General features: G+C 38.5%; 1 protein-coding gene across 3 annotated transcripts in view; it reads right to left on the bottom strand.

Annotated features, from left to right (window-relative positions):
• The window catches only part of LOC143025361 (uncharacterized), a 131,917-nt gene that overhangs the window by 46,847 nt on the left and 58,821 nt on the right, over nucleotides 1-26,249 (bottom strand). For all 3 annotated transcript variants that reach the window (XM_076184901.1, XM_076184902.1, XM_076184903.1), the window contains 7 exons: nucleotides 23,325-23,499; nucleotides 17,753-17,940; nucleotides 17,208-17,374; nucleotides 10,786-10,988; nucleotides 10,480-10,580; nucleotides 8,099-8,209; nucleotides 2,345-2,467 (listed from right to left, as the gene is read on the bottom strand). In XM_076184901.1, coding sequence (XP_076041016.1) covers nucleotides 2,345-2,467; nucleotides 8,099-8,209; nucleotides 10,480-10,580; nucleotides 10,786-10,988; nucleotides 17,208-17,374; nucleotides 17,753-17,940; nucleotides 23,325-23,499 — 1,068 coding nt within the window. The remainder of the gene's footprint in view (nucleotides 1-2,344; nucleotides 2,468-8,098; nucleotides 8,210-10,479; nucleotides 10,581-10,785; nucleotides 10,989-17,207; nucleotides 17,375-17,752; nucleotides 17,941-23,324; nucleotides 23,500-26,249) is intronic.

Genomic DNA, 26,249 nt, shown 5'->3' with positions numbered 1-26,249 from the left:
TGTTATTTTTCCTTCTTTGAGTGAGCAACTTATTATGTTATATATTTTGTCTGTTAGTTCTTCTTTACATTCTTTTAATATCCAATTTGCTATTCCATCTGGGCTGTGCAATTTCCTGACATCAAGGTTCATTATTTGATCCATTATTTCTTTCCGTGTTACTATTATTTCCCTCAAGGGGGGAATTCACTTCTCTCCCTTCATCCTGATGTTGCATTTTTTCTCTAGTGAAAACTGACTTGAAGTGTTTGCTCATGACTTCAGCCATTTCTGTATCTTCTGTGTATTCTGTATTCCCTTGGTGTAGTTTCACTATTTCCTGTTTATTTTTTAGTTTACCATTTACATATCTATAGAATAGTTTTGGCTGATCCTTACATTTTTCTATTATGTCTTTTTCATAGTTTCTTTTTTCTTCCCTGCATATTTTTACATATTCATTCCTTTGAATATATATTTGCCACTTTCTAGTTTTTTTTTTTTTTTGTATTTTTTCCATCTTTTCCAAGCTATATCTGTCCTGTTTTTTGCTTTGCTGCACCTTCTATTAAACCAGCACTTAATATACACCTTTTCCTGTTTTTGTTTTGGGACATATCTATCCACTCCTTTTGTACAGATTTTCATTAGAATCATCCATTTTTCTTCCACTTATGTTTCTTCCTTGTAGAATTTTTCCCAGTTTGTTTTAAGAAAAAATTCCCCAAGTTTCTCAAAGTCCATTATACTATACATCAGTCTTCTTTTTCTGTGTATTCATGTTTATTTACTATTTCAGATTCTGACATAAATAATAAATATAGTCTCGATAGTTCTTAATTATTTCTAAATCTAGTTTTTTCTTGTACCCATTGTGTCATTGTATAATCTATAGTCATGTCAAGTAATACATTTCCCCATTGATACTCTCCACCTTTCACTGTAATCTCTTCCCAACATATTTCTTTGCAATTAAAATCTCCCATGAGCACCGCCTTATTTCCATCCTTCAGCATCTCATTTAAACTGGCAACAGCCTCTGAGTAGTATGTTGCTGGAGTGTTTATTTTGTTGCATTCAGCTGGTAGTGCTTGTGTGATATAATGAGATCAGCAAGTGGAGTTGAGGGCTCTAGCATATAACTGTGTGGCTATCATTTTCATATGATATTTTATGGAAAGGATCTTAGTTCCTATATACAGGTGTCTCACTGGAGTGGTTCAGTGCATTTTGTTATCACTCAATACTTTTTTGAATTGTTTATAAGGTATCTATATTCTGCTGATTGCTAGGAACCATGTTATGGAACCATGTTATGTTAGTCTAGGGTAGATCTGATAAGCACATTAATTATTTCTTATGAGATATTTAAGTTGTTGATGAACATATGAAAGATATTCAACTTCATGAAGGGGGACATGAAAAAACAAAACAAACTGATGCTCAGAACATATAGAGGAAAATGGAATTCCTCTCATTAAAAGAGAGATGACATGATTGCTATATCAGATCAATGAAGGAAGTGAACAAAATTGACAAGAAAGATTTCTTTGAGATTAGTAACATAATATAATTAAAATAAATAAGTAAATATATTTATGAAATGAATACAAGATGTTTATAGGGTGTAAAAGAAAATTAGTTTTCCAAATATTATCAGTGCACATGAAAATTCAAGTTTACATAAATAGGTAAAATATCCCAACATTTGCTGATCATGACCATGATTTGTGATAGCACAATTTAAATAGCCCACCAGGTCATGTTGTGCACCAGTGTCTGGAGAGGGTCTGGGGACTTAACCTATTTTTTCCCATAAAACCTGTTATTTGCCAACATGAATTTCATCCTGCGCAATGGGCTAAGGAACCTAACACTCGTGTTGGGTTAGGTCTGACTGTAGATGCATAGACTTTTGGAATAACCTAAAGGAGGAAACAGTCAAATAAGCTTGTTTAATTGATTGAGATAGAGACAAGGCTGTGCAAATATATCTTTCTTCCCATAGAGATGACATAGAACATCTCATACTACTGCCCTCTGCACTAACAATCCCAACTTCTCTAAGTGACTTATGATCCTGCCTAGGGGCTGTTGCACCATTTCATGGGGGCTGCAGGTCTTCTCCAAGTGAGACCAGAGACAACAGATTGATTGACTGATCCTATACATTACATTTAGCTAAATATGCATATTTTACCTAACCTGCTGTACCTCTGCCCTGCTGGCATACAAAGATGCTATGTAATTATTATTCTTTATTGAAGATGTTTCCCATCTATCCATACATACATTTACCTCCTACCTATTTTTTTTTTTTTTAATTTTCTACCACTAATCACTATGCAGGTGCCACTGTATGTACCTGAAGTTGGATGGAGCTGTCATGTAGCATCTCTACAGAGAAAGTGGTGAATCTACCAAGTTGCTTGATGAAATTTTTCCCAATACTCCGCAGGTTCTCCCATGTTAGGGCTGTCAACACTTCCTGTAGAAGTTTATCAAGTGTTAAACATATAATTTATAGTTCCTTACCACTAGAAACCTTGGTTACAAAAATACAACAAATGGTAGCAATCATCATTACTAAATTAGATATAACATAAATGGAATTGCAATAATAGAATTGGCTATGTTCACACTACAGATAATATATTATGAATCACAATATCAACATAGATCAATAACACTTAAAAAATTAGGGGTACATATAGCAGAGAATGGATGAGGGGAGGTGGAGGTAAACTGTAGAGTGAGGAAAGCAAGTAAAAGCCTCATGAGAAACAGATATCTAGGGATGGAGGCAAAGACAAGCCTATATGAAGGGGATATTGTGCTTACAATACTGTATGGGGCAGAGACTTAGATTGTAAGGGAGCCAGAAAGAAGAAAATTAAATGTGTTTGAGATGAAGTGTTTGAAAAGAATGGTGGGGTTACAAGGATGGATAGAGTGAGAAATGAGGAGGTCAGGAGGAAAGTAGGATGGAAAGGGAGTGAGACAGGGTTGATCATAGAATACTTGGATGGTTTGGGCATATAGAAAGAATGAGTGAAGAAAGACTAGCAAAAAGTGTGTGGAAGGCAGAGAGGGGTGGAGTGAACTTGATGGAAAAACTGAGAATGGAATGGATGGATGGGTAGAAGGAGGCCTTGTATAAAAGGGAAATGTTTACTGAGCAGGCAAGGGAGAGGGCAGAAGATAGGTGTGAGTGAAGAATGGCTGTGAATGGATGATGAATATGCCCTGAAGTGACTTCTTCTTGCCTTCTCTATTCTATCATGAGGGGATGAACAGGGAGGGTTGCAATATAAATGAAGTGATGAGGGTAAACTAGGTTTTGCTGTTGGGTCCTGCTGTAGAGGTGCTGTGCTGCATAGCTTTTGACCCAAGGAATGGGTGGGGGATGGAGATGGAGATGGATTTTGATCCACAAGGAGCTATGATATTTTTTCTACACAGAAAGCAAATAGGTGTTTGATTGGTGTGGGGTGGGTACATGCCTTAGCTGTCTACTCTTGTGAGGAGGAAGAAGCCTTTTGGTATACAGACAGATATAATAGCCATTTTCTTGCAACCAACTATCCACTATCCACTAAATGAAGTGGATGGCATGGAAGAGAATAATTCTCATCCTTTCATTTTCATCACACTCATTCTCTTAACTCTTTCTTGTTTCAGCCGTATATTTTCATGTTCTTCCATACTCCTTTTCTTTTTACTCTATCATATATTGCCTTCAAAATACAGTTACAATTGCTTCCTTTTCTCATATCCTTGCTTCCTTACTATGTTTTAGGCCACTATCTGATTATCTTATAAACATTAATGTGTTCTCCTATCATCTTTGTTTCCTTCATTATACTCTATATTATAATTTTACCATAAACTTTACCTAGGAACAAAAAGTGTAGTCCTTAAATTTGAACTTGAAACCTTTACTTTTATGAATTGGCACTATGCATGTTTTCTTCCAGTCCTTAGATCCTCTCCCCTTCTTTTATAGTATACATCACACACCCACATTAACTATCTCCTATTGGCTTTCTCATCTTTAAAATAATTTCCATACTTGCCTCAAACCAAAAACAAAGAGGTAATTGATCATCATCCTATCTCTCAATTCTAATCTGATTTGTCACAATCAATCAAATAACCTGTTGGACCAGGTCTCTACAGCTTTCAGGTAATCAACAATAACTACCGGATTGGCCCACAAGTTACTAACAACAGTGTAAAAAGTTTTAAGAGTCAACCAAGAATTTTCTAATGGAGTGGGCCATTTGCCAGTTCCCTGAAGTTAGTTTGATATATTTACCTAGTTGTATTTACCTAGTTGTATTTTTGTATGTGTATGTGTGTATTTACCTATTTATATTCTACGGGAAGGGGAGCTATGCTCGTGGTGTCCCATCTTTGTATCTCACAACATCCAGTTTGTTCTTAAATTCATGTATGGTGTTTGCACACACTATTGTTCTGTCCAATTTGTTCCAGACATCCACCACTCAGTGTGGAAAGCTGCTTTTTTTTTTTTAGATCTTTTCTATAACTATCCTTTTTGAGTTTCTTTTCATGTCCCCTTTTTTCTTCTTCTTCAATCCCAATTTAATAATTCTTCTCTATCAAGGACTTCCATGCCTTTCATAATTCTATAACTGGTCAACAGATCACCTCTTTCTCTTCTTTGTTCCAGGGTTGGTAATTCCAGTTTAGAAAATCTTTGCTCATATGTCAATTTTGAAAGTGTTGGGGCCGTCTTTGTTGTTGCTCTTTGGATTCTTTCTATTTTTTTTATATTTTTTTTTCTACTGGGTGTCCATAGTGTCACTGTGTACTCCAGTCTTGGTCTTATCAGCGTGACTAGTATTTTCTTTACCATTTCCTCATCTAAGTAATCAAAAGCCACCTTTATTGATCTTAACAAATTGTAGGTTTCTCTGACTATTTTGTTTATCTGTTTGTCTTGGGACATGTCTTTGGTGATGATATCGAGACTAGATTTAATATTTACGTCAGACCCTGAAATTGTGGATAAAATGGAATACAAGACACCAATTGGAAAGAATGACTACATATTAACAGAGACTGAACTAAAAGAGGAAATTGATTTGAGAAGAAATGATAAACACAGAAAAGGAAGACTATTGTACAACAAAACGGATTTTGAGAAACTCAGAAAATTCTTTCAAAAAGTGAACTGGGAGAACTTCTTTAATGAAGAAACAAAGATGGAAGAGAAATGGAATACATTAAAAGAAATTTATAAAGAAAGAATACTGTAGATGAATATGCACCAAAGCAGAAGTAGGAAAGGGTGTACATTAAGTGCGGGAAAAGAATAGTGCCACCAAGTATTTCCACTTGGATCGTAAGAGACGAGAAGAAAGGGACGGGGATTGGAACTAGGCATCCTTCTCCTTATAGCCCCACAGGGGACATTCCTAAAAAAAGTAAAGGCATAAGAGGGTCTAGCAGTTTTCCAGCCAGCACCCTAAGGTTTGGGTCTTTTAATGTGTGTGGATGTGGTACAGATGAGAGTAAAAGGGAAAATAGGTAGTATGTTTGTGAGAAGAAAGAAGGATGTGTTGGCTTTGAGTGAAACTAAGTTGAAAGGGAAGGGGAAGTGTAAGTTTGGGAGTGTAAGTGGGAGGTTATCAGGAGTGAAGAGAGGGCGAGGGAGGGAAGGGGTGGTTATACTAGTAAGTGAAGAGATAGGTAAACGTGTAGTGGAGTGGAAGGAGGTTTCCTCAAGGATAATGTGGATGAAGGTGAAACTGGAAAAGGAGATGTGGATTTTTGTAAGTGCATATAGGCCTGGCAGTGAGAAGAGTGTAGAAGAAAGGGAGGCTTTTTGGATAGATTTAAACGAGTGCATAGAGGATTTAGGGAGAAATGTCAATGTAATAGTACTGGGAGACCTTAATGCTATGGTAGGAAATGATCCAATTGATGGAGTGGTTGGGAAATGTGGAGTTCCAGGAAAGAATCGTAGTGGAGAGTTGATGGTGGAGATGTGTCTAGAGAGATGATGATAGCAAATACAGTGTTTTGGAGGAAAGTCAAGCATGAGTACACATGGGAGAGGGTGGTGGATGGAAGGGTGGTAGATAGAGCATTAATGGATTATGTAGTGGTACATATACATACATATACCAAGGCTTTTTTTTTTTTATAGGAAGAGTTAAGGATGTACATGTGCTAAGGGGAGAGGGTGGGGGAATATCAGATAATTTTTTGGTGGAAGGTAAGTTGAGATGTATTCAATTTTATCCACAATTTCAGGTTCTGTTGTAAATATTAAATCCAGTCTCGACACCTCATTATTTCTGTACCTGGTGTTTTCACTGACCCACTGTGTCACTGTATATTCCATGGTCATGTCCAGTGATGCATTACCCCATAAGTCTTCTCTGCCTTTCACTGTCATGTCCTCCCAACAGATTTCTCTACAGTTAAAGTTCCCCATAATTACCAGGTTACCTCCGCCCATTAGTACTGTATCTCATTTAATGAATGCTTTGTATCTTCTAGCATTTTCATATGCTTATTCTCTTTCCAAGTGCTCATTTTTGGGGGCACATAAGTCACCACAAACTTTCTACTTTTCATGTCCTTGCCTTTGATTTTTATCATGATCAGTTCTACATTATTTTTGCCCTCTGTAATTTTTGTCACATTCAAGTTTTTCTTGGCCAAAAACATGATTCCTCCTCCCTGTTTCTCATCTCTGTTTTTAATCCAGTAATTGTATAGCCCTTGTCCAACATTGATGGGTGGTATTGAACCCCTTAATTTAGTCTCCACAATTCCCATTATGTCTGTTTTTTCTTCTAACAGGTAATCATTAAGTTCATTCAGTCCTGAAATTAATCCGTCAATGTTAATGTATGCCACTTTTAATTTTTTCTTTCTCCATCTTTTTTGCTTCGCCCATTCTGATGTACCATTTTCTCAGTCTCATGTTGATTACTCTCCAATAGAATTCCTTGCTTTTGGTGTCTGTTCTCTTTACATTTTTTCCTTCGCTTCATCTCTTAAGTGTCTTTTTCTAATTCCTCAATACTCATTTCTCTTTTTATCCATATCTTATTGTAATGTTCACTCCTTGCCAACTTACCTACTTTTTCAAATATGTCTTCTGATACCATTTGTGATTTTAGTTTTATCTTTAGGGGTTGATTTCTTTCCTTAGAATAATGTCCCATTCTATACACATCATCAATGATCTTAGTTTTATCCTTAGGGGTCGATTTCTTTCCTTAGAATGATGTCCTATTCTGTACACATCGTCAATGTCTTTTTCTGCTTTCTGGTCCCCATCCTGAATTTCTTTTAAGGCTATTGCTGTTTCTTTTTCTTCTTTTTCTCTCATGTACCTCACCAGACCATGTTTTTCTCTTAGTCCATATACCACAATACATTTTTTTCTGTCAACTGCATCTCTGACCCAATTTACCTTTTCATTAATTACTTGGATGATTGTATCTTTTGTATTTTCTTGCATTTGTTGTTGGACTATTTCTTTAAGGGCAATTTCTTTATTTTCTGTTTTCCTTCCATTTCTTAATCTTTTGGATACTTTCCTCACCTAAGTTTTCTTCAATTCTTTCAGTCATTTCTTACATTTGTTATTTACCTCTTTTTTTTCTAGGTTTTCACTATTGGTAGTATCATTAATTTTCCTCTTTTTATTTTCATGCTTCACCTCTATTATATAATTTTTCATTTCCTTAAGTTCGGTTCCTAGTTCAGAGTTAGTTTTTCTTAGGTCGGAAATTTCAATGTTAGCTTGCGCTAAGCAATCCATTAGTTCAACAATTTCTTTCCTTAGGCCCATAATTTCATTCTCCCACCATTTTCTATTTTTGCTCATTGTGAATGAGGGACTATCCCTGTCTCCCTGCCCATTGCCCAAGTCTGAAGCAAAGCAATGCAATTTACATAAGGTAAATAATCCTTATAAAAAATATAAACATTATTCATAACATGGAAGGCAATGAATGGTACCTTAGGGAGGAATGTAGAAGTGTCATGAAAACACTGGTATGAAAAATCTGATTAAAATTATGATTATACGTAAATATCTAATAACAAATAGAGAGAAATGGAGACATACCCGTTCAATCCTGGTCACAAAATCATTTGTGAAGAATCCATAGAAGCCAACATGCCGTCCAATCTGATGTCGCACCTGCCTGCCAGCTCGCCAAGTTAGTGAGTATAGACTCTGTCAAAAGATTATTTGTCTAAATGAGAATATGGTAAGTCAGTCAGTCAGTCCACCCCAGATCTCCTCCTAACCACATCTCTTACTTTATCTATCTTCATAACATCCACCTTACTTCTCGAACACTTTGAAATTTCTTCTTTCTCCCTCCCTTGCATTCCAAGTCTCTGCCTCATATAGTGTCATATGCACAATCACTTCATATAGTGTCATAGGCACAATCACATATAGTGTTAGGCATAATCACAGTCATTGCATCCATCCCCAGATACCTATTTCTCATGACCCTTTTCATTCCCCTACATAATTTACTTGCTTTCTTCATTCTACAGTTTACCTCCACCTCCACCCCCACTCCTCCATTCCCTGCCATATGCAACCCCAAATAAGTCACTCAGGGAAGATATATTGTGTTGTTGTCCACAGACTACTCATGTGGGACACTGTAATATGAGGTACTTTATGTCTTCTGCGTGATGGTTGTATTTGGGACCCTTTCAATCTATGGCTAGACCTATTCTGTATTGGTACTGTTTCAATGCTGGGTGACTGAATTCAAGCATACCAGTGTGGTTTTAACTTGATTTGGGAGGGCTTTTTTCTGTGGGGCATATGTCTGGAGGGTGTTGGTACAGTACCAAGTTTGACCAAATCATAAGTAGGTCATTACAGTATCATCTTCATGAGCTTGTACAAACCACATGGTGTGGAGCACACATTGTCTTATTTATTCATGGGGCTAGACCTGACATGCCAGCCACACACACCTGCCTATGACAGTGCAACTCTGCTTGACCCAACCTAGCCAAATCCATTGCAATTGTGTAATTATGCACCACAGATTACCCACAAGGTATATATATCGGCTCATGGCTGCATGTAAAATCTGTTCAGTTATACCTTAATAATAAAGAGATAAACTCACCAAACCTCTTTTTCTTCTCACTGCAATCAACCATGGCTACATTGGTGACCCTGAAGTGAAGACCATGGATCCATCTCCCATCGCTGCCACCCCCACCACCACTCCAACTCTCCCAACCTTTACTGGGGGACATTATACTAAGCACAGCATATGTCAAGATGCTATCCATCACCTGCCTCCTACCCACAGCTAATAGAACCAACAGGAGCATTGACATGCTCTATCAAATGTGACTCCTGTACCTCCCAGCGCCCATCTGATCCATCCTTGGCAACACTAAGGACAAAATCACTACCACAGCAGCAGCACCAACCTACAGGTGCCAACAACAACAAGAATGACACTGGACCATTGCCCCTACCACCATGATCTGACACACTGTAGACCTGCATCTCACCCTCGGGAATCACCACAACTCCTGCCGTTTTGTCCTGGCAGATGTCAGGATACCTTTCCTCAGTGCTGACTTTCCCATTCATTACAGGTTAGTGGTCAATGTCGCCAACAGCTGTCTGGTCTTTGCAACAGCTCCCACCTCAACTATCTTCAAAACCACACTGCCATTGACACTAGACATCTCATGCCCAGTGCTCACTGAAGCCAACTGGGGCAACCTCATCTTGGCTCATCTCAACTCCACTGCAAAATGCATCACAATCAACCATGGCTACTGCCGTTGATGCTAGACATTCCTACACCCAACATTCATTGAGCCATCTGGGGCAACCTCAGTATGTTTTCAGTAGAGATGGCCAGTGGCCATCTCCTCACAGGCAGATTGTCCTCTTAAGCAAAAGGCATTTTAAGAGGGGAGTATTGTGCAAACCACGTGGCATGTAGCACATGTTGTCTTGCTCTCCCACGGGGCTAGACCTGACATGCCAGCCACACACACCTGCCTATGACAGTGCAACCCTGCTTGACCTGACCCAACCTAATCGAGTGCAATTATGTAATTACGCACCACAGGTGACTACCCATGCAGTATATACATTGGCTCATGGCCACATGTAAAATCAGTTCAGTTATACCTTAATATTAGAGGAGACAAACTCACCAAACTTCTTTTTTTTCTCACTGTAGTCCACATTGGCTACAAGCTACACCTGCTAGCACTTACCTTAGTTTTAAATGTCATTTATATGGAGTGAGCTCTGCATTGACTAATGAAGTACAAAAGTGACTAAAACCACCCCATCTGGGGTATCACCAATAATTTAGTAATGTCAACTAAAATTACCTCTATTGATTGCATGTGTAAAGTCTTTTTAAAAGCATGTCAATTATCAGTTTCATTACTTACATATTTAAAAGCAATGTCAGTGTTTTAGTGGTTAGTACATACATGGTCATCATTGTAGTGGAGAAAGGAGAAGATGGCCCACATGCGGTAAAATATTGGGCTTAACTTCATTTCTAAATTTTTCATAACTGGATCAAGATGCCCTTGAACAGAAAGGTCATGTCACATTAGGCATTCAAACAATATAAAAATATGATTATGTACATTTATATTAATCATTGAAAAATATTTTCTTACTGTTGAATCTATAAAAATCTTGACAAAATGTCTTCTTTTGCCTTCATAATGTGTGTTAAGGTGCAATTGGTTACATATTAAATAGCAAAGTAGTTTTAACTCTTCCCATACCTATTGCAATATCTTTCCAATTGTCTAAGATGGCTTTAAAATTTTCATAGGCACCAGTAACTCTTTCAAGAAGAAGGAAGGGACCTCTGTACACAGTCCTTAGCATATCTGTCAAAGTCGTCCATATCCATGTTATCCTAGAGCCAGAGAGGCCTAAGATTTTGTCAACTTGTAGCATCGGCAGCTCACGTAACCAGAAGATCCTTTGAAGGCCATGAAGAGGTAGATGAACATCAGACTGGCATTCATTACCAACAGATAAAATAGCTTTAGATTTTTTTGCCTGAGGTTTAGTTTGATTACATATGACAAAATGAAATGGCAATGTGAATTAGTATGCATAATACATTAAGGGATGAAATAATACCTGTGGTGCTAATGGAATTCATTAATAAAATACTAAAAAAATACTAGAATAAAACTATGTAGCAGGAAATGAAGGAGTTGGGGTGGAGGTAAACTGCAGAGTGAGGGAAGAAAGTAAAAGTTTTGGAGGAATGAAAAATCTCATAAGAAATAGGTATCTAGGGATGGATGCAAAGAGAAGACTATATGAAGGGGTGACTATGCTTATGACACTACATGGGGCAGAGACTTGGAATGTAAGGGGAACAAGGGAGAAATTTATATGTGTTTTAGAAGTACAGTGAGGGTTAAAAGGATGGATATAGTGAGAAATGAGGTGAGGAGGACAGCTGGGTTAAAAAGGGAATTAGCACATAGAGTTGATCAAAAATAATTGAACGGTTTGGGTATATGGAAAGAATGAGTGACAAAAGATTTGCAAAAAGATTTTAGAAGGCAGAGGTGGATAGAATGAACTTGACAGGACCAAGAATGGGACAGAAAGATGGGGTGAATGGGGCCTTAAGTAAAAAAGGAATGTCTGTTGAGTAGGGAAGGGAGAGAGCAAGAGATAGGTGTGAGTGGAGATTATTTGTGAATGGATGAACTGAGGCAGTCTGATGGGATTTCTCCTTGTTTTTTCCATTTATTCATGAGGAGACAAGAAAGGACAGATGCCATGTGAATGAAGCCGTGAGATTTAACCAGCTTTGGCGGTCAGGACCTGCTGCGGAGATGTAGAAGGTAGAGGTGAATAGAGTGAAGTTAAATGGACGACTGAGAATGGGATGGATAGATAGAGCGAAGGGGGCTGTGAGAAAAAAGGAATGTCTGTTAAATAGGGAAGAGAAAGAACAAGAGATAGGTGTGAGTGGAGAATGGTTAAGAATGGGTGAAAAACTAAGCTTGAAAGGGATTTCTCCTTGTCTTTTGTATCTATTCATGAGAAGATGAGGAAGAAGGGTTGCCATGTAATGGCAACCATGAAGCAGTGAGAGTAATCCTGCCTCAGCTGGCAGGCCCTGCTGTGGAGGTACTATGCCTTGCTGGATTGCTTCTGACCTAGGGAGTGGGTAGGAGGCAGATATGTCCCTTCATCCATAAGGAATTAAGAGATTGAAAAAAAAGAACAACAAATGGGTAATACATGGATGTGGAGTGAGTAAAAGGTTGGGTGCATGCCTTGGCTGGATACCTCCCATGTATGGAAAAAAGTCTTTTGATTTGTAGATACACACCCAATGTTTCATGATAATGTTTATATTAGCCCAGATACACAGAGTTATATAAAAAAAATCTGAATATCAATGTTTAACAGAACTGTAACTTGTCTAATTTGTGCCTCAAAATCTTTACTATGGATTAGTTTGGGGAAGAGGGGAATGTCTGTTGAGGAAGGACGGGAGAGGACAGAAGACAGGGGTGAATGGAGAATGGTTTTATATGGATGATGTTGTGATGCATGAGGTGGAATGGACAGGGGAATGGGGGGTGAGGTAGTATGTGTGAGCAAATTTTGATGCAGCCCAATGGGATTTCTCCCCGTCTTCTCCTTTTATGCATGGAGGGACGGAGAGGGGGGGCCGCCGATTTAATGAAGCGGCCTTGCTGTGGATGTGCTGTGTCTTGCAACACTGCTTCTGACCCAGGGCAGTGGACAAGGTGCAGGATGACCCGTCATCCAGGAGGTGCTAAGATAAGAGAGAGGGTGGAGGGGTGTGGAGTGTATTCAGGGATGGGATGGGTGGGAATGAGTTTATGCCTTTTCCTTTTTGGCTACCTCCCTTGTAAGAGGGAAAAAGCCTTGGTATATGTATAATTTATGTACTCATCTACACATTCTGCTGTACCATATCTCTACAGTATTGTGATGACCTTGTGCCTACCATAGTGTTAATAGTTTAGTACAGTACTGTAGTAGTATCTGAAGATTTCTTGCTTTATTTCACATTGGATTTTATCCATACACTTATATTCACTGTAGTATGCAGCAACACTATGGACAGCCAGTACTAATGAGAATATAAAGAAATTAGAAAGAATACAAAGAGCAACAACAAAATTGGCACTAACTCTCTCCAAATTAACATATGAACAAAGGTCACTGTTAACCCACTATCGGAGAAATAATAACGGAAAGTACAGAGAAACTGTATATTTCGACTACTCTCTGTAGTCCTCTTCAGCAGAATGCTTACATAAGGTTAAGGTACAAGTATATATGAAGAAATGAGGGGTACATAGAAGGGGATGAGGAAAGTGTGGGGGGGGGCTCAGGTCACATGCCCTTGAAATGGTCGGGTCAAAGTAGGACAAGGGGTGATATTTTGTCCAACCGCTTTAGACATGATCTTGTTGACCGCTAACTTGGTAATACAATCTGGGGGCCACTGGCCTTTAGAGGTATTAAAGTTAGGATAATGTTTTATTAGAGAAGATTCTACAATTTTTCTTCTATAGCTACAGTGTGATTTATAAATAATTGATGCATTATCCCAATCTAATCTATGGTCTTTTTGGCTGGCATGAAGGAACACAGCGGAGTTAACTTGTCCATATTTTATGGAGTTTTTATGTTCCTTTAATCTCGTGGACAAATTCCTGCCAGTCTGGCCCCAGTAAACATCATCACAGTCTTTACACGGCAATTTATATACCCCGGAGTTTTGGTCCACATCATCCCTCCGGTGTACATTAACTACCTTTCTAAAAATGGTGTTTGGATAATTGTAAATAAATTTGATTTGATTATTAGGTAGAAATTTGGAGACCGAGTTGATAGAATCATTAAATGGTACAATGATGTTATTGTTACCCCATTTAAACTTCTCCCTGGAGTTGCTTGGCTTATAAAAGTTGGATTTGGCTTTATGTAGGGCTTTCTTTAGAAACCATTCCGGATAACCTACGTTAGAGAGTTGTTTATTAATGATATCAAATTCTATTTGCAAGAATTGTGGACTGCAAATTCTAAGGGCTCTGAGAAATAGACCCAATGCAACACTAGATTTAATATTATCCGAATGGTGGCTAAAAAAGTGTAAGTAATTGCCGTGTAAAGACTGTGATGATATTTACTGGGGCCAGACTGGCAGGAATTTGTCCACGAGATTAAAGGAACATAAAAACTCCATAAAATATGGACAAGTTAACTCCACTGTGTTCCTTCATGCCAGCCAAAAAGACCATAGATTAGATTGGGATAATGCATCAATTATTTATAAATCACACTGTAGCTATAGAAGAAAAATTGTAGAATCTTCTCTAATAAAACATTATCCTAACTTTAATACCTCTAAAGGCCAGTGGCCCCCAGATTGTATTACCAAGTTAGCGGTCAACAAGATCATGTCTAAAGCGGTTGGACAAAATATCACCCCTTGTCCTACTTTGACCCGACCATTTCAAGGACATGTGACCTGAGCCCCCCCCCCCACACTTTCCTCATCCCCTTCTATGTACCCCTCATTTCTTCATATATACTTGTACCTTAACCTTATGTAAGCATTCTGCTGAAGAGGACTACAGAGAGTAGTCGAAATATACAGTTTCTCTGTACTTTCCGTTATTATTTCTCCGATAGTGGGTTAACAGTGATCTTTTACAAATGTGTTATAACATACTAGTTTCCAATATGAACAAAGATTGTCCAAACTGAAATTACCAACTCTGGAACAAAGAAGAGAAAGATGAGATCTGCTGACTATTTATAGAATCATGAAAGGAATGGAAATCCTAGATAGGAATGATTTACTAAAATGGGACAATAGAAAAGCAAGAGGACACAAAAAGAAACTCAAAAAGGATAACTATAGAAGAGATCTGAAAAGAAAAAAAAAATAGCTTCCCACATAGAGTACTGGATACCTGGAATAATTTGAATAAAGAAACAGTGTGTGCAAACACTATTCAAGATTTTAAGAAAAAACTTGATGCTGAAAGATACAAAATCGGGTCACCACAAGCATAGCTCCCTTCCCGTATAATACAACTAGGTAAAACTAGGTAAATACAATGATTATTCTCTTATATAATCTAACATTTGAAAGTACTGTGCTGTGCTATCTGGTGCCCATTTGATATAATGAACATTTAGCAATATGCCCATTACAATGAAGTTTTTACTTTATATGCAATTTTCACAATATAATAGACAATTGACAAAAACAAATAGGAACTCCCAGAACTAGTCCATTATGGCAAAATTTGACTGTGCCTCAGATATGTTTTTTTTTTTTTTTCAATTGTGGAAGGTGGTGTGGATGTAGTTGTGTGTAGCATATAGGGTAGCATGTATCTACTTAACCTCTTGAATACAATGACTCCTATGTATATATCATGAGCCGCAAGTGGGGTATACGAGAATGCCAGCATTCTTCCCGAATATATTTATTTTGTTGTAGCTGAGTGATCCCCGTATTCTGTGAACAGCCTTGATCACATTTTCTGTGACATTATATTTTGTAATGCGTGCACTGTGATGCATCATCGTACATCAGGCAACCTGATGTATGCATGAATGTTTGACTTCTACTGAAGAGGTTAATGTATTTATTTTAGTATATAAGAAAGGAACAATGCTTATGGGGTTTTGTCTCCTACTCTCCAATTGTCATACCTAGTTTCAAATCCATGTGGTTCCAACTGGGGCTACATTGCCTACCAGGTTTTGTGTATGGCATGCTGTACTGTCTTCTGTGCAGTGTTGGAATTTTCATCTACATATGTATAGGGAGTAAAGGTAAGGTTGGTGCACTCCAGGTGGACCAGTTTCTATAATTGGTGCAGCAAACTTTGCCTTATGATGCACACATCTTTTTATGATGGGGTGTGCACACATGGCAAAAAAGGTTCGACTCTTGACGGTCCCAGGTTTAGTTTTATGTCGTTAACTAGCAACAGCAGCTGGGAGGAGATAACCAAAACATCACCTTTGACCACAAAATCTCTGGAGACATATTTACCTAGTTGTATTTACCTAGTTGTATTTTACAGGAAGAGAGCTATGCTTGTAGAGCCTGCTTTTGTATCTTTCCGTATCTAGTTTGTTCTTAAAAATCGTGTATAATTTTAGCACTCACTGTTTCCTCATTCAGTTTATTCCAGATATCTATCACTCTGTGTAAGGTTATGTGTGTATCTATTTTAGGGTGGGAATTCAATCAAGCTGAAGGGAAGATCAGTGTCTCATCTATTGCTAACCAAGCAGAGGGGTGTCACACAATGTAATTTGATAAAGCAGCCTCTTATTGGCAGCATTCCAGCATGGATGTCAATTAGTTATAAGAGTAAATACTTAGAGAAAATCATGAGCCAAATACAAAGTTACATGCTTAACACAACATTAATGGCATTATAACCCAATTCAAACAGGCAGGTTCATACCAATGACCTGTTTAAGTAATTTAATGTTTTCATGGTGTCACAAAGTAGCACAAGTAATCATTATTACAAACCATCATTCTATGTACCAAAGGCTTCTTCCTTTTTATATGGGAGGTAGCCAGCCAAGGCATGCACCCATCCCCACCCATTCCACTCCCATCCACCACCCATTTGTTTCATTTTTATCTTGAAACAAATGATCATACTAAAAAAAAATTATATACTAGGGTGTTATAAATATCTGGACTTGATGCATATGCCTGATTTTTTTGTATGCCATCCTTAATTCTTAGTATGGCTCAATCTGGATCATCACTAGCTTGAATACATATCTTATGTTTACCAGTATTCAAGCCATTTTATGCGAGGTGTAGGCCCACAAGGTCTAGCTTGTTCTTGAAATATCTTTAAAGGATATTCAGGAATATTTCATTCATTAATATAAAGAAAAATATTTTCTCTCTTCCCTGATGAGACCATATACTCAGTGATTTCACATGAATATGAAGAACAAGCCATGTAGGGTAACAACAAAAAATTTGGAAATATTGGAAACTTCAGATGCTTTCCCCATGGCAAGCTCAACTTGCATTCCAGTGTACGATCATTCCTAAAAATTGTGGCGTGAGAGAAAAGCAATGTAAACCTTTGCTAGAACATTTAAAAAACATGTGAATACTAGCAAACCTTACACATTAGACAACATATTAGATGTTTTGGTTTGAGCTTCTTGCAAGAGCATTTGTGTATCTTCTAGCAGCTGATGAAGGCCAAGCGTGCCAGTGACCAATAAGAAAGAAGAGTCCTCCAAGTTCATTAGGTCTGATGTTACAGAAGAGCTTCGAGCTATTAGTTCCTCCTGGAAATGTTGGACTTGAGAATGATACTATATATTCAAATATGCTGCAACAACTTGGACATTTTCATCTTCCTCAGGATATAATGGCTAATGTAAATTTTAATATAAAAACCTGATATGATGTTACTCATTCCTATTTAATGAAGAAAAGCAAGTTAAAATGTCAAATTACCACATGATGTTTTTCACTAGAAAAACTATGTAAAATTGTTATCATATTTCCTAGTGATCTTATTAGTGCAAGCAAGCTACTGTTGCTATGCACATTTTCACTAAAATAGTTTACTAATATGTTAATGGCATTTCAAATATCAGCTTTTACTTTATTTACTGCAGACATCTAAGAAGAGCTAATTCTAGCATTTCAACATGACAGACCTGGAGCTGTACAAGGTAAGCTGCATCCCAGTTAATTAACACTTCAAGTACATCATCTTTTTGGTTTGCTGTTACAGTAAGTCCTGGAGGCGTGTCAAGGGGCTGCAGTCGTCCAGTACCCAGCTGAAGAGTTACTGTGCCTGGTCCCAACATTTCACCAATGCGCATATATGGTCCTTCACCTGGTTCTAAAGAGAATAAAAACTGCAGACTTTGACAGAAGTACTACTGATATGAAGGGTATGGTCTATCTACCTATTGAAATTTATTTGCAAAAAACTTCTTCCCTTTCACAAAAAAGGTAACCAGCCAAGGCAAAATTTTTTGCAAAAAACTTCTTCCCCTTCACATAAAAGGGAATCAGCCAAGGCATGCACCCACCCTCCACCTATCCCACACCCATTTATTTTCTATTTATAAAATCTCATAGCTCTTTGTGGAAGGGACACCTCTATCCTTCACCCATTGCCTGGGTCTGAAGCAATGCAGCAAGACACAGAACATCCAAAGCAGGGCCCAGCAGCCAAAGCTGGTTTACCCCCACTGATTCATTACATGGTAACCTTCCTGCCTTGTGCACCCATGTGTAATCTATAGAATGAATAGATAAGAAGAAGTTCCTTCAGACTATGTCAATTTATCTATTCACAACTATCTCTTGTCCTCTCCCTTCCCTGTTCAACATTCATTTTTTACCTATGGCACTCTTCAGCCCATACATTCATCTCATTTTTCCCCTCAAGTTTGCTCCATCCACTTCTGCCTTCCACACTCATTTTGCTATTCTTTCTTCTTCTTTCTTCACTCATTCTTTCCATATGTCCAAAGCAAATCAGTATTCTTTGATCAACCCTACCTGCCACATTGGTTTCCAGCCCTACTCTCCACCTTTATTTCTCACTCTATTCATCTTTGTAACCTCACCATGGTTCAAACACATTTAAACTTCTCCCTTCCATCTCCTTTGTATTCCAAGTCTCTGTCCCCTTCAGTGTCATGGGTACAATCACTCCGCTGTCTTCTCTTTGCTTTCATCCTCAGACACTCATTTCTCATAAATTTTCACATTCCTACCAGACATTTACTTGATTCCCTCACTACAGTTTACCTCCACCCATACTCCTTCATTCTCTGCTATACAAGACCTAAATATCTAAGACTATCCATTTCCTCTAGCCTCTCTCCTCTAAGACTTACCTTCAATTCACTGTCATCCTCACCCCTTGCACATTTCATCACTTAATTTCTACCCACATTTACTTTCAATTTTCTCCTCTCACATAACCTCCAAAACTGTCACTAACTGCCTTGGGCCATCCTCTGACCCAATCATAAGTACAGATTCATCAGGAAACAGCAACTGGATCACCTTTGTCTCTTCATTCTCAAAACCATCTCCAATCTCCTGCCCATGACCCTTGCATTTACATCCTGTACCACCCCATCTATGTACATGTTGAACAAACATGGTGACACTACAAAACTCTGAAACAGTCCCACCTTCACCTCAAAAACCACTGGGTAAAGCATATGTCTCTTCTACAGAACTGTACTTTAGGCATAGAAATCAAACTCTCAGGGTTAATACCCATCTCTTTCTACGGCAGTAGTGAATATCTCTGACCACTTAATATATATATATATATATATATATATATATATATATATATATATATATATATATATATATATATATATATATATATATAAAATATATATATATATACATACATATATCTGCCCAAGGTGTGGATATGTCTAAACAAACAACACAAATATTGGTTTCAGTTGTATGAGAAAAAATCTAATGCCCATTCCTCAGTTCTGTAATAGTATAATGTTACTTAGATAAAGCTCCGGTCAAAGGTCCCTATTGCAAATTTTACTTCTTCAATATGAGTTAAATATTTGCATCCACATTAGGTTGCCTGATGTATGATGATGCATCACAATACGTGCATTATAAAATATAAAGTGACTGCTGTTATATTCATTATCTTTCACCCTAAATAAATTTAACACCACAGAAAATATGATCAAACCTATTTACAGAATACTGGGGTCACTCAGCTACAACAAACTAAATATAATCAGGAAGCCAATGCCAGTATTCTCACATACCCCACTTGCGGGTTATGATGCATACATAGGCGTCATCATATTCAAGAGGTAAATATGATTTTCCTATGTTCCTCAAACTTACATTGATACATACATACATACATATACCAAAGGCTTTTTCTCCCTACATGGGGGGTAGCCAAAAAGAAAAAGGCATAGAAACCACTCCCACCCATTCCATTTCCTATATATTCCACTCCCCTCCACCCCCGCTCCCTCCCTCTTATCTTGGCACCTCCTGGATGACAGGTCATCCCTGCATCCTGTCCACTGCCCTGGGTCAGAAGCAGTGTCGCAAGACATAGCACATCCACAGCAAGGCCACTTCATAAATTCGGCAACCCCCCCCTCTCCGTCCCCTCATGCAGAGAAGGAGAAGACAGGGAGAAATCCCTTCGGGCTGCGTCTAATTTTTTTTTTCTCATACATACTTCCTCACCCCCCATCCCCTACCCACTCCCCCTTATGCATCACAGCATCATCTATACACAACCCCTCTCCATTCACCTCTATCTTCTGTCCTCTCCCGTCCTTCCTTCACAGGTATTCCTCTATTTTGTAATGCCCCTTTCACCCCATACATCCATCTCATCCTAGGATGTCCCCTCATATTCACTCTTTCCACCTCCACCATCCACACTTCTTTTACTAATCTTTCTTCACTCATTCTTTCCATGTGTCCAAACCATCCTAATACCCTTTCATCAACCCTATTTCCCAGTTCCCTTTCCACCCCTGTTCTCCTCCTCACCTCCTCATTTCTCACTCTATCTAGCCTAGTAACCCCTATCATACTTCTCAGACATTTCATCTCAAACACATTCAAACTCCTTCTCTCTTCCTCTCTCATGTTCCATGTTTCTGCCCCGTACAATGCTGTTGGCACAATCACTCCTTCATATAACTTCCTCTTAGCATCCATTCCCAGATGTCTATTTCTCATTACACTCTTCAATCCACTAAGGCATTTACTTGCTTCTCTCAATCTATATTCTACCTCCACCCCCACTCCTCCCTTTCCTGCTACATTCGCACCCAAGTATCTAAAACTATCCACTTCCTCCAGTCTTTCACCCTTAATTCTCACCCTCCAGCCTGCTGTCACTCTCTCCCCTTGTACATCTTATCACCTTACTTTTACCCACATTTATCTTCAGCTTCCTTCTTTCACACACCTTCTGAAACTCTGTCACTAACTTCCTCAATCCCTCCTCTGATCCTGCTACAAGCGCAGTGTCGTCAGCAAACAACAACTGGCTCACCTCCCACTTTTCTCCATTTTCTTTAATCAACTCCAACCCCTGACCCACTACCCTTGCATTCACCTCTTGCACCACCATGTAAAGATTGAACAGCTAGGGCGACATAACACATCCCTGACGAAGTCCCACCTTTACCTCAAACCATTCACTCTCTCCATTTCTAATCTTAACACAAGCTCTACTACTCTCGTAAAAACTCTTGACTGCTCTTAACAGCTTTCCTCCTATCCCATATATCTGCAATACCTCCCACAGTGCCTTCCTGTCTACCCTGTCATAAGCCTTTTCCAGATCCATAAAAGCCCAAAAATCATCCTTACCTTTACCTATAGCTTTCTCACATATCTGTCTTATCAAAAAGATCTGATCTACACAACCCCTACCTGTCCTAAACCCACACTGTTCCTCACCAATTACTCCCTCCGCTCCTCTCCTAATCTTCTCAATCAAGACCCTCCCATAAGCCTTCCCAACTACACTCAACAAGCTGACCCCTCTGAAACTACTACACTCACACTTGTCCCCTTTTCCCTTGTAAAGCAGAACTATACAGGCACTCCTCCAGTCCTCTGGCACTCTACCCTCTCTCAAACAAACATTAAACAACCTCGCCAGCCAGTCCACCATCACTGTACCTCCTTTCTTTAGACATTCTGCATGGCATCCATACAGACCAGGTGCCTTAACTGCTCTCATCATCTTGACAACTGCTTTCACTTCATCCTTCCCTATTTCTCCTCCATTTTCCTCACTCATCACTCTCATTTTTCTTAGTGCTTCCCACTGCAACTACCTTTCCCTCCCCATCCTCCTTCACATTTAACAACTCCCTAAAATACTCTGCCCACCTTCCTCTCACTGCCTTCTCTCTTATTATCATCTCTCCATCTGCACCTTTTACCTTTTCTTCTCTACTTGATTCGCCTCCTTTTCTCTTTTAATTTCCTTCCTAAACATCTTTTTATGGCTTTCAAAATTTTCTGTCATACTCTTACCCCATTTCACATCTGCTCTCCTCTTTGCTTCCTTTATCGTATGCTTAACTTCCCTTCTCTTTACTTTGTACCTCTCATACGATTCCCTCGTCCAAATTTGTAGCCAATCTATGAATGCCTGCTTCTTCTCTTCTACACCCTTCTTTGCTTCCTCATCCCACCACTCACTACCCTTCCTTCTTTTTCCTCCCACCCTCCTTGTTCCACACACCATCTTTGCACACCTTATGACTCCCTCCTTGAACCATCCCCATTCCTCCTCCACTCCTAGTTCTACTCTATCCTTTACTCCCTCCCACTCCTCTCAGTTTCTTCTTAAACTCACTCTCCTTTTTTTTCCTCATTTAAGAAGTTCACTCTCAGTACCTCCCTACCTTCTGCCCTTTTCCTCTTTCTCCACCTATTCTCCACTCTCATTTTACCTTCCACCAGAAAATTATTTGATATTCCCCCACTCTCTACCCTTAGAACATATACATCCTTAACTCTTCCTACCATACTCCTGGTCACCACTATATAGTCCATTAATGCTCTATCTGCCACCCTTCCATCCACCACCCTCTCCCATGTGTACTTATGCTTGACTTTCTTCTTAAACACTGTATTTGCTATCATCAACTCTCTTTCAAGACACATCTCCACCATCATTTCTCCACTATGATTTTCACCTGAAACTCCATACTTCCCAATCACTCCATCTATTGGTTCATTTCCTACCCTAGCATTAAGGTCTCCCAATACAACTACATTGACATTTCTCCCTAATCCCTCTATGCACTCATTTATATCTACCCAAAAAGCCTCCCTTTCCTCTACGCTCTTCTCACTACCAGGTCCATACGCACTTACAAAAACCCACATCTCCCTTCCCAGCTTCACCTTCATCCACATCAACCTTGATGAAACCTCCTTCCACTCCACTACCCGCTTACTTATCTCTTCACTTACTAGTATAGCCACCCCTTCTCTCCCTCGTCCCCTCTTCACTCCTGAGTACCTCCCAGCTACACTCCCAAACTCACAGTTGCCCTTTCCTTTCATTTTAGTTTCACTCAAAGCCAGCACATCCATCTTTCTTCTCACAAACATACTGCCTATCTCTTCCCTTTTACTCTCATCTGTACCACATCAGTGTTAGATATGTGTGACTCATCACAACTATATATCACACTCTCACTGTAAACCTCATCTTACCTGAACCCATAACTTGCAGGATGAGCTGCCTTGATGGCTGTGGGCATAAAGTAGCTACATGATGTGTTGGTGAGATATTGGGGCTCCTCAACACAACACTTAACACTGTGCATGAGACTCCATCTACTCCTGTTTCACCTAGTAGTGCTTCTATGCGTCTACCTGAGCTCTCAAGCTGCAAGGAAATAGATAACCCATTAATATCTGCATATATGTGACTACATGTTGGTGAATCCTTGTCAAAACAATAAAATGTCAAAAAATAATTTACATTACATCAGTTGATTATAATCATTCCAAAATGTGTGTAATAATAACACAGAAATATGTTACAAAATTAGTTTATAAATACATATAAAAACAGATAAGAGGAAACTGTTTTCCATAGAGATTAACTGCAATAACATAGAAGTTGGCATAGCTCAAACTAAAACTATGTGTGAATTCAAAGCTTATGTATGATGGTTGGAGAAAAAGAAACAGGACCCAAAAGTGTAATTCCTTTCCTATATATCATAATTAGATAAATGCAAAGGAGGTAGAAATTATTACATGAGAATTTGTGGGAAGGAAGAAAAAATATGAAAAACAAAATATGTATATCCTAAAAGGCTTCTTCCCTCTTGTAATGGATGTAGCCAATGAAGGCATGCAACCCTAACCCACCCCACTCACATTCGTCACCCATTTCCCTTTTATCTTAGCTCCTTGAGGATTAAAAGTCATCCCTGTTCCCTGCCTATTGCCTGGGTCAGATGCAATGTAGCAAGACAAAATACATCCACAGCAGGGCCAACTGTTTCATTTAAACAGTGACCCTCCCTCCTCATCCTCTCACGAAAAATAGTACTACTATTTAAAACAAATGTAAGCCTAGACAGTGTTGCAGGTTCATCAATAGCAAACTGAGACACAAAGAAAGAATCTCTAAGTTGACAACAGATGGGAAAGTATGTGAAGAAGTATGAGCACAAATCTAAATAATAAATGAGAAGTTCCAATCAGTTTTCACTAAAGAAAAGTATTTACCAAAGGAAAGAGGTGTAGACAGTGATTTCAGGTCATATGATATAAATGTAGAAATAAAGTACACAAATTATTACAAACTTTATAAGTGAGGAAAGCTTTGGGGGCCTGATGGAATCTCTAATTTGATGCCTAAGGAATGAAAATACCAATTGGCAGACAAGATTTATAATCTAATCATGTACTCATTGGAGGAAGGAATAGTTCCACAGTGGAGTAAGTAAAGATAAACCACTGAAGTACAGCACAATAGAGAAGCATTACCATGTCATAATATTTAATGATGTGTCATGATATGACACAAAGATATGCAGGTGTAACACAATAGCTTATGTAAGTTGTGTTAGGTAATGTTAGTTCATGTATCCCTGTGAGAGTTATATAACATTGTAATTGCCCTTGCTAGCTATCTTATAGTGCCAATACATATATTGATGTTGAATTTGACCACTACTAGGTTATCTTAAGCTGGATAATGAGATATGTGACTATATCAATAGTTGACTTATGATAAATGATCAGTTGCAGGAAAATTGCTATTGAGTATGGCAGAGGAGTACACAAATGGAATGATCTGCAGTGAAGGGTCAAGGGTCAATACAACAACAGTGGCATAGAGAAGTAGTGCCATCACAAATCGCACTTAGTTCTTTGCATGATTCAGAGAGAAGCAAATGATAAATTGTGTATGTATGTATGTATATATATATATATATATATATATATATATATATATATACATTCACTATCCGAGTTACGACCTGTGCGACTTACGACCACATTCAGCAGATGCCTACATGCACATATTATGAGTTTACTGGTTTACTGTACGTTTGCACGTGGCATCCAGCATCCCGTACGACAGTTACGGCAGCACAGCATCTCACCAAGGTTGCGCTGTCTGCCATAATTATGGTATTTCTACCATAATTTAGTGTGTCTACCATCTACCATACGATATCTACCATGTACCATAATTTTACTGGAATTGATATTATACCGTATTTCGATTCCCAGTTCCCACCGATAATCAGGGCAGGTGGGAATGGTCAGAAAGAGCAGTTTTGCCAGATCGGTGATACGCGCTTCCCCGAAAGCCAAGACAGATAGTCGGTTTACAGTAGTCCTGCATTCATACTTTTCATTCTGGTTCGAGTTCTCTATTGGTCGAAAGTCGAAAGCTGTAGTGTACGAACTGATATTCCTGGAGTTCTGAAGTATAATATCTTATATTCAATAAGACAATATATCTCACTGTACTATTCCATGCATAAAATATTTATTTGATGAAATAACGTTATGCTATGATTATCGTTCTTTTCTTATGAAGAGAGACCAAACGTTTTCGCATGGGAGGCGACGATTGAGCCCAGTGCATAGAAGCGAATATTGTACTTGTTTTCATGTACATTTGAGGGAATTATTTTAAATGTTATTAAGCCTTTATTACTTCAACCTCTTTTTATTAATTATGCCTCGACCAGCGGATACCAACGGATCCCCCATGGTGCCTCACCAGACCTACTGCCTGATCTTTCCCTCGACCGTACGCACGAAGAAAGTGTAGATGACGTGCAACCAAAAAGTGGATTTTAATTTTTGTGTTTTTTACATGCCTATTTTCTATTTTTTATATTTTGTAACTTTGTGTTAATTTGTATTTTCGGTCTCTAATAAGAATCCTGTGTAATATATTTTCTTTCTTTACCCTATCCTATTGATTTATTATTATCAATTTATTATTTAGTATAACAATCAAAGAGTATTGGATATTTTGCACTGCAAATGTTCTACAATGAGGCCACAGAGACATTTGATCTGGATTTACGCTCTGCATCATATGTCCTTGAGTATACACCTCCAATGTATACGGTCCGAGTTACGACCGTTTCGACTAAC

The sequence above is a fragment of the Oratosquilla oratoria genome, chromosome 5, assembly GCF_046742065.1.
Source record: "Oratosquilla oratoria isolate Oo_2021 chromosome 5, ASM4674206v1, whole genome shotgun sequence".
In the NCBI taxonomy this organism is placed as follows: Eukaryota; Metazoa; Arthropoda; class Malacostraca; order Stomatopoda; family Squillidae; genus Oratosquilla; species Oratosquilla oratoria.
The sequence above is the reverse complement of the archived record's forward strand: the minus strand, read 5'-3'. Positions and strand labels throughout refer to the sequence as shown.